The sequence below is a fragment of the Podarcis bocagei genome (assembly GCF_964188305.1).
Source record: "Podarcis bocagei genome assembly, chromosome: 6".
Classification (NCBI taxonomy): domain Eukaryota; kingdom Metazoa; phylum Chordata; class Lepidosauria; order Squamata; family Lacertidae; genus Podarcis; species Podarcis bocagei.
This window is the reverse complement of record NC_138130.1, coordinates 98,371,565-98,384,534: the sequence shown is the minus strand read 5'-3', so window position 1 is coordinate 98,384,534 and position 12,970 is coordinate 98,371,565. Positions and strand designations below refer to the sequence as shown.

Genomic DNA, 12,970 nt, shown 5'->3' with positions numbered 1-12,970 from the left:
TACAGTGGTACCTCGGGTTACAGACGCTTCAGGTTACAGACTCCGCTAACCCAGAAATAGTACTTCAGGTTAAGAACTTTGCTTCAGGATGAGAACAGAAATGGTGCTGCAGCGGGAGGCCCCATTAGCTAAAGTGGTACTTCAGGTTAAGAACAGTTTCAGGTTCAGAACGGACCTCTGGAACGAATTAAGTACTTAACCCGAGTTACCACTGTATGTAGTAGAAAATAATGTAATAAAATGCAGGGGAGGGGGAGGGGAGTCTATATTAATTGCATGCATCTTTATATTTGAAATATTGTTATTGCTTCAAGTTTTAAGTAAAAATGGAAAAAATGGGGGGGGTGGATAAAAAACCAAAAGGATAAAAAATAGAAGAGAGAAAAAATAAACAAGGACTTCTGATTTTCCCACCTGTAAGTTACATAAAAGAAATTATTCAAAATATTCACTCTAGTGCGACACCCGCTAAAAAACTCGACACCCCCACTTACAACCTAAAGTGGGCACAGCCCATTCTCTGTTGCCATGGGCAACGGGCCCCAATTCAGGAAGTTCTGCCAACCTGGGTCCCAATTCTGGGTCAGCGACCACCTGCAGGTTCTCCAACGAGGAGCCGTCATTCATGTGAACAAAGAGAACGTCTTTCTGGGAGCGGACAGAACGGACCCAACCCTGGAAGCAGAGAAGAGAGAGAGGAGAAGCTTGGATCAGACATTTCTTCAGCCTTCCTGTCAAGCCAGCGAAGAAGGACCAATGAAATACCGTGAAAATCCCTGAAACGAGAAGCAATCAACTATAAAGATTACCTTGTGGAAATCAACTAAAAATCAAAAAGCTTAAGGAATTAAAATTAGAAAAACCTAAAATAGAACAAAGCCTTAATGGGACGCCGGCTACAAACCTCGTTTCTCTGAACTATTCCGTTTCCTCAGAAGGAAATAGAAAAATCATAAACTTTAAATGACCAAAATTCTATTTTTAGTTGATTTCCATAAGATAATATTTAGAGTCGATCGCTTCTCGTTTCAGGGACTTTCACGGTATTTCATTTGTTTTGTACAATTTCTCAGTTCCTCCACTGTCCTGTTACCCTCAATCATGAATAGGGCTATCCCCCCAAAATATGGCAGCAGCTTTACAATTTTCATGCCAGCATCACCGGGACTCTTAAATCTTTCTCCTTAGTTTCATTATGATGAATGAAACACTCTCTAGGGAAGAGTGGGGTGGGGTGTTGGGAAGTCGTCTGTTCACAAAAGCAGCCAAGCGCTTTAATAATAATAATAATAATAATAATAATAATAATAATAATAATAATAATAATTTATTATTTGTACCCCGCCCATCTGGCTGGGTTTCCCCAGCCACTCTGGGCGGCTTCCACAGAAACCAAAAAACACTAAAATATCATACATTAAAAGCTTCCCTGAATAGGGCCGCCTTAAGATGTCTTCTGAATGTCAGGTAGTTGTCCATCACCTTGACATCCGATGGGAGGGCGTTCCACAGGGCAGGCGCCACCACCGAAAAGGCCCTCTGTCTGGTTCCCTGTAGCTTTGCTTCTCGCAGTGAGGGAACTGCCAGAAGGCCCTCAGTGCTGGACCTCAGTGTCCGGGCAGAACGATGGGGGTGGAGACGCTCCTTCAGGTATCCTGGGCCGAAGCCGTTTAGGGCTTTAAAGGTCAACACCAGCACTTTGAATTGTGCTCGGAAACATACTGGGAGCCAATGTAGGTCTTTCAAGACCGGTGTTATGTGGTCTCGGCGGCCGCCCCCAGTCACCAGTCTAGCTGCCGCATTCTGGATTAGCTGTAGTTTCCGAGTCACCTTCAAAGGTAGCCCCACGTAGAGCGCATTGCAGTAGTCAAAGCGGGAAGCAACAGATCAGAGCTGGGATGGCAAGAGAAGGAAGATGAAACGCACTAGATGAATTGTGGCCTAGGATGAGAGGAGCTGAAGAAAGTTTTCTCTTTCCCCTCCTACACATCAGCTGCCCTTACTTTTTCTTTATTTTGTTTCTAAATTTAGGTGACTAGTGCTTTCAACCGCAACTGAGGGGTGGGGTGGGTCGGGGAAAGAGGGGAGCCTCATCAGAGCCAAAAGCGGGTTTAGCTGACACGAGGGTTCCTGAAGTTTCTTTTTTTTTAAAAAAAAATATATATTTATTAACTTTTCCAAATTTATACAAAAAAGACAAAAAACAAAAATACAAAAATTAAAAACACATATAATTTCATTCACTTATTTTCTTTTAACTTATTTCTCGGACCTCCTCATACCTCCCCTTTTTGTATTCCAATTCAAATTATTCATTCAGCAAATCCTCATCCTCAATTTTCACTTAATTTTACACCTTTCTTCTTTTCCCCCCAATTATCTTAATCATTACAGCTAGTAACCACTTAGATTCAGTCCAACATCAATCTAACATTCACTAATTTTATAATATTTCCCAAGATAGTCCTTAAATTTCTTCCAGTCTTCTTCCGCCGTCTCTCCTCCCTGGTTTCGGATTCTGCCAGTCATTTCTGCCAGTCCCATATAGTCTATCACCTTCATCTGCCATTCTTCCAAGGTGGGTAAATCTTGTGTCTTCCAGTACTTTGCAATAAGTATTCTTGCTGCCGTTGTTGCGTACATAAAAAATATTCTGTCTTTCTTTGGCACCAATTGGCCGACCATGCCCAAGAGAAAGGCCTCTGGTTTCTTCAGAAAGGTATATTTAAATACCTTTTTCAGTTCATTATATATCATTTCCCAGAAAGCCTTAATCTTTGGGCACGTCCACCAAAGGTGAAAGAATGTACCTTCGGTTTCTTTACATTTCCAACATTTATTATCGGGCAAATGATAAATTTTTGCAAGCTTGACTGGGGTCATGTACCACCGAGGGTTCCTGAAGTTTCTGCCGGCAAAGCGGGACTTGTTCACCAGCTCCTCTTCAATCCTCAGAAGCTGGTTATATTTAGCTAGACGTTCAGAGCGACAGGGAGCACCAGTCTTGATCTGTCCAGTGCACAGCCCAACCACCAGGTCAGCAATGAAAGTGTCTTCGGTCTTCCCAGAGCACTGACTCACCATCACGCCCCAGCCACTGGACTCGGTGAGCTTGCAGGCCTGTAGCGACTCTGTGACAGAGCCAATCTGGTTCACTTTCAGCAGCAGGCAGTTGCAGGACTTCTCTTCCACGGCTTTGGCAATGCGCTTCGAGTTGGTAACCGTCACTGACGACCTGGATGCCTGCACTGGCAGTGAATGTCTTCCCAGCAGCCCAGTCGTCTTCTTCAAATGGGTCTTCAATGGAAACCAATGGGTAATTCTTGACAAAACCCTTATAGAGGTCAGCCAGCTGGTCAGGAGTGATAGATCTGCTGGGCTCATGAGGGGACTTGAAGTCCAGGTCGTATTTCCCATTGCGATAGAATTCGGAAGCCGCCACGTCCATCCCAATGACAATCTTGTCAGTGTAGCCAGCCTTGCTGATGGCAGTCTTGAGCCGCTCCAAAGCTTCTTTGTTCTCAAAGATGTTGGGTGTAAAGCCACCCTCATCGCCTACGTTGGAAGCATCTTTCCCATACTTCTCCTTAATGACGTTCTTCAGGTTGTGGTACACCTCGGCGCCAATGCGCATGGCTCTCAGCTACAACAGGGAGGATCATGAATTTCTGCATGGCCAGCTTGTTACCAGCGTGGGAACCACCATTGATCACATTGAAGGCAGGGACTGGCAGAATGATGTCCTGATTCCTAGCCAGATCAGCAATGTGGTGGTACAAGGTGACCCCCTTCTCAGCGGCACCAGCCTTCCAGACAGCCAGGGAGACGCCCAGAATTGCATTTGCACCAAACTTGGATTTGTTCTCTGACCCGTCCATATCCAGCATCAGCTTGTCGATCTTCTCCTGCTCCCACAACACTGATGTTCTTGTTAACCAGTGCAGGGGCAATTGTTTTATTGACGTGCTCAACAGCTTTTGAGACACCTTTCCCCAGGAAACGAGTCTTGTTAATTGTCTTGCAGTTCCAGGGCTTCACAGATCCCAGTCGAAGCTCCACTTGGAACAGCAGCTCTGAAGAGACCTTTGCTGGTGTGCAGGTCTACCTCAACAGCGGGTTCCCACGGGAGTCAAAGATTTCGCGAGCATGGATCTTGAGAATGGACATTTTGTTTGTAAAAAAACGACAACAGACTGCTAATTGGAATCAGCTCGTGCTCCCAAGTAACTCATTGTCGCTGCTTTTTGTGTTGAATATATGCTATATGGTAATTTATGGACCTAATAGGTATCTAAAGCCATTTGCACATAACTGTCCATGCAGAATGTAGGCACCCTATATATAGAAAGGAGCGAAACAGTGATATTTAGGGAGCAGGCTAGCAGGCGGGGCCCATGACTTACATCATAGGAGCTTACACAACGCAAAACACTCTTGCTGTATGTAGGTTTTATTTTATTTGTTTTTTATCTTATATTTTGGAAATGTACACCCAGTTTTTCCCCCCTTTAATTTTTTTTGGGGCCCCCCAAGAGAGTGGGGCCCTAGCTATAGCTTGTTTAGCTTATACGTAAATCAGGCACTGAGCATGCTTGGTCCCGAGCTCCTCAGAGTAAGGCCAGGGTAAACGTGTGGCAAGATACAACACATGCTTCCTAACTACCCCTCTCCCTTGCTTGCTGTACCCACCTGGACTTTAATATCCTGCCCTGCTGGGTCTCGGACTTCGAGCGCTTCTCGAACTCGGAGCAGTTTGGGAGTTGCCGCATGCCTGGGGCAGGGAGCAGAGGAACAGCGGCGGAGAACCAGGCGCACGCAACGCGCCCCAAACATCCTCGCTCAGCTCCTTCTTTCAACCGCTTGCAACCCTGAAAAAAAAACAAAACCCGAGGGGCCCAAGACCCCTTTGGTTACTCAGTTGTGCAGAAAGGGGAAAGGTCTTCTGATATGAGCAAACACTGCAATGAACTCAGCTAGGAACTCTGCCTATTGTGAACGTAATACAGTGGTGCCTCGCAAGACGAAATTAATCCGTTCCGCGAGTCTCTTCGTCTAGCGGTTTTTTCGTCTTGCGAAGCAACCCTATTAGCGGCTTAGCGGATTAGCGCTATTAAATGCTTAGCGGCTATTAAAGGCTTAGCGGATTAGCGGCTTAAAGGCTATTAGCGGCTTAGCGGCTTAGAAAAAGGGGGGGAGCGGAAAAAAATCGGAACACTCGCAAGACGTTTTCGTCTTGCAAAGCAAGCCAATAGGGAAAATCGTCTTGCGAAGCAGCTCAAAAACGGAAAACCCTTTCGTCTAGCGGGTTTTCCGTCTTGCGAGGCATTCATCTTGCGGGGCACCACTGTAGCTATTCAGAACCAAAGACCCTGGCGAGATTACCAGCAAGACTAAGAGACGTTACAGTGAGTGTGTATGTTACAGAGAGCCAGTGTGGTGTAGTGGTTAAGAGCGGTAGTTTCATAATCTGGTGAACCGGGTTCGCGTCTCCGCTCCTCCACATGCAGCTGCTGGGTGACCTTGGGCCAGTCACACTTCTTTGAAGTCTCTCAGCCCCACTCACCTCACAGAGTGTTTGTTGTGGGGGAGGAAGGGAAAGGAGATTGTTAGCCGCTTTGAGACTCCTTAAGGGGAGTGAAAGGCGGGATATCAAATCCAAACTCTTCTTCTTCTTACAGGTGAAACATTTATCAGAGAGTGGGACACACCGTATTTTTCGCTCTATAGGACGCACCTTATTTTTCGCTCTATAGGACGCACCTTGTTTTAGAGGGGGAGAACAAGGGGGAAAAAATTCTCCCCCTCTCTGCTCAGCGCCCCTTCAGCGAAGCGGCAGGAAAAACGGAGCCCCTTCCATTTCTCCTCCCGCTTGGCTGAAGAGGCGCTGAGCAGCTCTCCCTCTCTGCTGAAGCCAGGAGCGCTCCCTCTGCGCTTCGGAGGCTCCGCGTTGCTATTGCTGAAGCCAAGGAGCCTGCATTCGCTCCATAGGACGCACACACATTCCCCCTTCATTTTTGGAGGAGAAAAAGTGCATCCTATAGAGCAAAAAATACGGTATATAGTGTCTATGTAAAAGAACATTGTCAAAAGATCAATCCATCGGCAGGTATTGACTTAGCTTCAGCGTGCAAATAGGGTAATTTTATTAAATAAAATTGATAGTAAGTTAAATAATACTGAGAAAGTAAAGTTTAAGCATGTGTTTAGGGAATTCAATTTGGGAACGCAAGGGGAAGATCAGAGGTCTCACAAAATTTAATTACTAAGGGGTATACAAAGCAAGTATAAATAATTGTTTATTTTTTATTTTGTCTACAACATCTATTATACATTTTTGTTATAAAGTTTTAAATCAATAAAGCATATAATAAAAAAGAATAAAAAAGAACCGTAGACCCTTTAATTCATGCAGACCTTAATAAAGCGATTTTTGTGATTTTAACTCCTGCCTCTTGCAATTTATATATATATATGCTGTAAGCTACCCTGAGTGGTGCATTTATATCTAGGTAGATCTTGTCTTACGTATGGGGTACGTTCCTGGCTATTGTGCACACAAGCAAAATTGCTCAAAGTCAGAACACCCCTTAGAATATTGCAAATATCCCAGAAGTATAACACTAGGCAGCTGCATAATAACATGGGTCATTCCCAAATTATAATTATACTTCAGCCTCATCCATGTGTACCATAAGTATGCATACAGGCAGTGAGAGGTGCGAGCTTGCCTTGGCCAAGTAATCTCATTTATATCGGATCGAATTTGAGGACAACAAGCTCATCTCCTCACCAACACAAAGAAGCCTTTCTCTTTTCTGATCTTTCACATTTGTAAGCATAGAAAATTCCTTTTTCCCACCACTGACCCCTCCAGATTTCCCACTGCAGGCTATCAAATCCATTATTCCGAACCTCCCTCTCCCCAAAATGCTCTTTAGGAGGCCTAGCAAACTGCCTTATACAAAGCCAGACCATTGGTCCACCTACCTCCATAGTGCCTGCACGGACTGGCAGCCGCTCTCCAGGCTTTCAGCCTGGGTTTGCCCCCAGCCGCCCTACCTGGCTATTGCACCCAGGACCTTCTGCATGCAAAGCAGGGGCTCTGGCGCCGAGTTGCATGCGGCCCTTTGCAAAACGCCTTAGGCAGAGCTTAGCAGAGCTTAGCCATTGGTCCACCTACCTCCATAGTGCCTGCACGGACTGGCAGCCGCTCTCCAGGCTTTCACAGCCTGGGTTTGCCCCCAGCCACCCTACCTGCCTATTGCACGCAAAGCAGGTGCCCTGGCGCCGAGTTGCATGCGGCCCTTTGCAAAACGCCTTAGGCACAGCCTTGCCATTGCCATCTCAATAGTGCATGCACTGGCTGGCAGCATTCTCCGGGGTTTTAGGAAGGAAGACTTTCCCAGCTCTGCCTGGGGTTGATGGAGATTGCACCGGGGGGGGGGGCTTCTGCACGCATGGCAGCTGCCCCACGGAGTTACAGCCCTTCTAACCCACTCAGAGTTGCCCCAGCCCTCTTTTGCACAGCCCTCTCCAAACTCACCTCCTCTGCTCCTTTCCCCAGCTTGCTCCCAATTCTCCCCGATGCACGCAGACCAATCGGCTGCAAAGCATGCAAAAAAAAAACTCATGCAATGCGCACCCGCGTCTTCCCCTGGTCTCCCCCTTCCTCCAGAAGGGTCGCCTGGCAGCCAATGGAGGTTGCCGGTTTGCAAAAGCTCAGCCCATCGGAGATAGGGAACTCCTTGCGGAAGTTGCCCCTCGGTCTCTAGTTCTCTCCAGCGCAATGCATGACGGGAGCTGTAGTTCCAGGAGCTCAGAGCGCCCGCTTTCCTTTTCACTGGGAGCAAAGTTTGTTTGGGGGATGCCACGTGGGAATGGGGACGGCGCCCGCGGCAGAGCTAGGACAGCCGCATTAAGCACGTCGAAAGCATTTTAAGCACACTTCCCCCCGCAGAAATAATTTTGATTAAAGAGTTTCTTGAATTACAAAAGAATGTGCAATCTCTCCCCCCCCACCCCCGATCCTAGAGTCTCTTAGTTGCGTTCAATGTAAAACGATGTTGTATTTAGTATAGGGTTGGAGCGGGGGGGGGGGAATGAAATGGTGCGTGGTAAACTTAACACACTATTTCTCGTTTTTCCAGCTTGGTAGATGGGGAGAAAAAAGCTTGGTACAGCTGCTTTTGCCAGATTGATTTTGTGTTGTACTCGCACGGCAACTTGAGTGCAAATATGTTTTGTGTGTGTGTGAAGGTTTAATTCAAAAGTTTACTTGCAGAACTTTCTTAAAACATGAAATATACTCCGAGTCGAGAGTGGATTTCATGCTCTTTATTCAGCTCATAGTGGTGAGGAGGAATGGAAGTTCCCCCAGAATGTCTGCTTTGTATATATTATTTAACACAGTGGGCCCCACGTGATTGGCTAATTCCGGGATTCACCTGTAGGCCAATCTGGTTGCGGATTCACTTCCACCTGAAGCTGGATTGGGTGGCTCCTGTGGACCAACCAGACTGCTGCATTCTGAATCCTATTGTTCTAGGACCTATCAGACTGCTGCCTTTTGGATCCTATTCAACTCAGTACATAACCAAACATAACCAAAAAAATGGTAAAGGATACATCCAAACAGTTCTATATCTTATGCATATCCAGTACAGGCTGAGCATCTTCTTATAAATAACATAAACTTATAATTTAGGGTGTCAAAAAGTAAAAGCCAGGACACCCCAAAAGTTGAGTTTTTTTTAAAAAACAAACACACCGAAAAACTGAATTTTCGGTTGACTTCTCTAAGATCCAGGACAAAGCATTGCCTTTCGGAAATTCCCCCAGATGTCAATTAACCTGATAGTATGGCAGCCCTATGTAATCAGATCTGACAAACGTAGCTCTTTCTCACACAGAGACTTCTTTGCCTGCACCCCAATCTCCTTTTCTGCTGGAGCTGTTTCCCTTGAAGAGAAATTTTTGCAGGTGTTTACTCCATAGAGCAGGGGTCAGCAAACCTTTTCAGCAGGGGGCCGGTCCACTGTCCCTCAGACCTTGTGGGGGGCTGGATTATATGGGGTGGGGATGAACAAATTGCTATGCCCCACAAATAACCCAGAGATGCATTTTAAATAAAAGGACACATTCTACTCATCTAAAAACACACTGGTTCCCAGACCGTCTACGGGCCGGATTTAGAAGGCTATCGGGCCAGATCCGGCCCCCGGGCCTTAGTTTGCCTACCCATGCCATAGTGTCTGTAAGCACAACAAAACCAGCCATCACCGATCCAAGATGGTGAATGCGCAATTCAATATCTTAATCAGCCAATCTAAGGTTACTTGTTATGTACTGAAGTTCTCACACTGGGCCAGCAGGGGAATACTGTAGATAGTTTTCACTCAGGTCCACATATGCAAATCAGGGATTGAAAGTGATGTTCAGTGATTGGATAGTTACAGAAAGATTGTTACTGTTGCATTGTAGTGGAGCTCTATTAAGCAGGTTGGCTGAACCCTTCAGTTCAGTTCTGTTCTGGCCTGTGAATAAATAAGAGCTGTTTGAAGAATCGCTGTGTCGTTTGATATGTTCACCCACAACTTAACATGACTCATCACTTGTTAGCTGCTAGAGAACAACAGTCAGTTCATTATCGACCAGTCAAAGCCCAGAGAGAGCTCTTTTTTTAGCTTCAGTGGAATCTCCCCATGTTTAACCCTTTACACCAGGACACAGGTGTTCCCATTTCAATTATACTTAACATGATCTTCACCTGGTCAGCTAGTAAGCTGGGCTGTGTTTACTTGCCCACATCTATTTCCTGGAGGGCACTTTCCACTGTTCTTGATGCCTCAGAGCCCGCCATGTCTGTGAAGAAGGGAGAACCTTTGGTTCTGGTGATGTGTTGACTTCCTCTGGCTCCCACGAACTATCAGCTGCTCCTTTGACATCCTCTGGTGTCCTGTGAGTACCTCCTAAGTACCCAACCTCCCCTTCCCCATCTTCAGCTTGTCCCAGTGTTTACCAGTTGTGGCTACAACCCTCCCAGGAATCCTTTCCCCCTTCCATGGCATCCCGTCGGTTAATGACAAGTCTTCTTCTTTCTCGTAGCCAAGTAAGATTGTCTTCCATGAATGTGGTCGTAATGGTGTGTCCATAAGTGACTGTGGAGGCCAATTCTGGATCCATACGTCCTTCCACAGTGGGGACATAGGTTTCTGGGCGGGAGTTGAAGACGGTGAGGGCTTCCCAAGTGTGCCTTCCTCTTGGCACATTTCTCCCTTTCGTCCTGAGTTCGAGCATCTTCAAAGCCCATGACACCTTTGGTAAAGGTTGTTCTCCAACTGGAGCGCTCACAGGCCAGTGTTTCCCACTTGTCGGTGTTTATACTACAGTTTTTTAGATTTGCCTTCAGACAGTCTTTAAACCTCTTTTGTTGACCACCAGCATTACGTTTTCCATTTTTATGTTTGGAGTAGAATAGTTGCTTTGCAAGACGATGATCAGGCATCCACACAACATGACCAGTCCAACAAAGTTGATGTTGATGACTCATTGCTTCAACACTGGTGATCTTTGCTTCTTCCAGTACACTGGCATTAGTTCGCATGTCTTCCCAAGTGATGTGTAAAATTTTTTGGAGACACCGTTGATGGAATCTTTCGAGGAGTTGGAGATGGCATTTATAAGTGGTCCATGTTTTACAAGCATACAGTAAGGCTGGTAGTACAATAGCTTCGTAAACAAGCATTTTGGTTTCCCTGTGAATGTCCCAGTCCTCAAACATGACAAGTGCTGGGGTTGTGATTCTGGGGCAATTTTGGAGCATTTAGACACCAGGCTATCTCTAAAAACCACAGAAGTTTCTGTGAATTAACCCCTAAGTCTCATAGTTGAAGTTTGTGTGCTGTTTTGTACAGAAATATTTTCCGGCACAGTATATCTAGATATAGACAGATATAATACAATCTGAGAAGGCCTGGCCCAGTCACAACGGTAAAGGTGGACATCCCAAGGTTGGAGGGCCATGTGACATGGATGCTTTAGTTGAGATTCCTGCATTGCAGGGGGTTGGGCTAGATGACCTTTGGGTTCCTTCCAACTCTCCAATTCTATGATTACAAGAGAGACAGGAGCTTCTTGTGGCGATCACACAGGGTCCCCGGACGTTTCACCGTCTATTGATCCCTGTGCCACCACTTTATTTCTCGCTGCCACCACCCAGGCCCTGCCTGGTAAAATACTGAGTTCCAGTCAGGGTTAAATTGAAACATAAACTTCTGTTTATTTATTGCAGTTTAACAAGCGTGTGGTTTCAGAAACGGTATCGGTCAATTACAATCATGGGGTGCCTATCCAGACCTATAACTTCCGCTACCTGCTCTCACTCACTAAACCACCTCTCAGATATTTACTTGTCTTCCTAGCTCCTAACTGTTCCTGACTCAGCTTATTTCGCTACACTAACTCAACCTACCTACAGACTCTATCCCAATTCACTCCCACTCCACCCAACTCCCAATGAACTCTTCCCTTCGCCCCTCCCAGAGCTGGTTTTATAGTCCCTCTGACTCCACCCCCTGGGTTCTGATTGGGTAACCTGTTTAACTATTTCACCTCCAGCACTCTCATATGTTAACGTCACACTTCTGAACAATGTTGCTCTCTGAAAGCGAGAAGTCAACCTCTGAATGTCAAAAGATGCCAGCTTGAAAGGCACGTTTGGCTGTGAAGCAGATGGTTAAAATGTACATAGATATGAATTAGCCCGCTAATCAAAACCAACCGTTTGTGTATTTTGGAAGGGGGAACTGAGTATTTAGAAGCAGAGCAGGTTGATCCATAAGCTACTTAGTGCAAACTTGTTTACAATTTGCTGCTAATCCCGTCCTGTGTGGGACTTCATTAACACCGTATCTGGTCAACTGATAATCCAACTTTGTTTCAATAGTGGATTTTCCAACCCCAACGAAAGGGAGATTAACCCAATGACTTTTCAAAAATTGAATTTGTTTGTTCTTCAGCCCAATAGGCATTGTTCTCTATCAATTTATCTATTATTATTTGCGGGTGGTGGGTGAGTATGTGCCGGGTGCTGACAAGAAACTCAAAGAAACCCAAACTTGCCTCAGGATCTTGAGAACAATAATGCAAAATTTGGTTATAATATCTTAAAGTGTGTCCAAATGCCTCGGGAGCAAATATTGAGTAGAGAGCAGAAAGTGCCGGGTGTTCCTTGGGAATTCTAAGAAACCAGTAAAATTAGTGCCATCTTGGAATCAGTTGTTAAAATCCATGCAATTGTGAAACGTTCAGTCTCTCGTCTTGATTCAAAATGGCATCGAACTGTATTCAAACAGAGATAGAATCCTGCTCCTTGATGTCAGGAAACTGCCATACAAAATTTGCTTATGATACTGAAATATACTCGGAGTCGAGAGTGGATTTCATGCTCTTTATTCAGCTCATAGTGGTGAGGAGGAATGGAAGTTCCCCCAGAATGTCTGCTTTATATACAGTGGTACCCTGCAAGACGAATGCCTCGCAAGACGGAAAACCCGCAAGACGAAAGGGTTTTCTGTTTTGGAGGCGCTTCGCAAGACGAATTTCCCTATGGGCTTGCTTCGCAAGACGAAAGCCCATAGGGAAATCTCCGGGGACCTGTTTTAAATTGCTGGCGGTCGGGAGCAAAGACTTTCGCCCACAGCCGGCCTTCAGAAGAGGTCCTGGACATCTTCTGAAGGCCGGCGGGGGGCAAAAGTCTTTGCTCCCCCCCGCCTGCCTTCCCGGGACAGCTGAGACTTCTCCGCTGCCCCGGGCGATCTTAAAATGCTGGCGGGCGGGAGCGAAGCGTTCGCTGCCGACCCCCAGCATTTTAAAATCTCCCCGGGACAGCAGAGAAGCAGCCCCCTGCGACCCTCTCCCGGCTGGAGAGGTGACGTGCGCCTATGGCAGGAGCCTCCATAGGCGCGCGTCA

At 46.1% G+C, this 12,970-nt stretch overlaps 1 protein-coding gene and 1 pseudogene across 3 annotated transcripts in view; both read right to left on the bottom strand.

Moving 5' to 3' along the window:
- NARS2 (asparaginyl-tRNA synthetase 2, mitochondrial) overlaps positions 1 to 7,735 on the bottom strand; it is a 45,666-nt gene extending 37,931 nt beyond the window's left edge. The window contains exons 1-3 of one of the 2 annotated variants that reach the window (XM_081197408.1): positions 7,544 to 7,735; positions 4,690 to 4,868; positions 566 to 675 (exon numbers count right to left, since the gene is read on the bottom strand). In XM_081197408.1, coding sequence (XP_081053534.1) covers positions 566 to 675; positions 4,690 to 4,833 — 254 coding nt within the window. In that variant the 5' untranslated portion in view covers positions 4,834 to 4,868; positions 7,544 to 7,735. The remainder of the gene's footprint in view (positions 1 to 565; positions 676 to 4,689; positions 4,869 to 7,543) is intronic. The other variant, XM_081197409.1, reaches the window with a different exon arrangement.
- LOC308588527 (alpha-enolase pseudogene) lies at positions 2,045 to 4,188 on the bottom strand (annotated as a pseudogene). Its single transcript has 2 exons — positions 2,888 to 4,188; positions 2,045 to 2,054 (listed from the first exon to the last, which is right to left on the bottom strand). The product of its transcript is annotated as an alpha-enolase pseudogene (transcript).
- Positions 7,736 to 12,970: the final 5,235 nt, after the last annotated feature.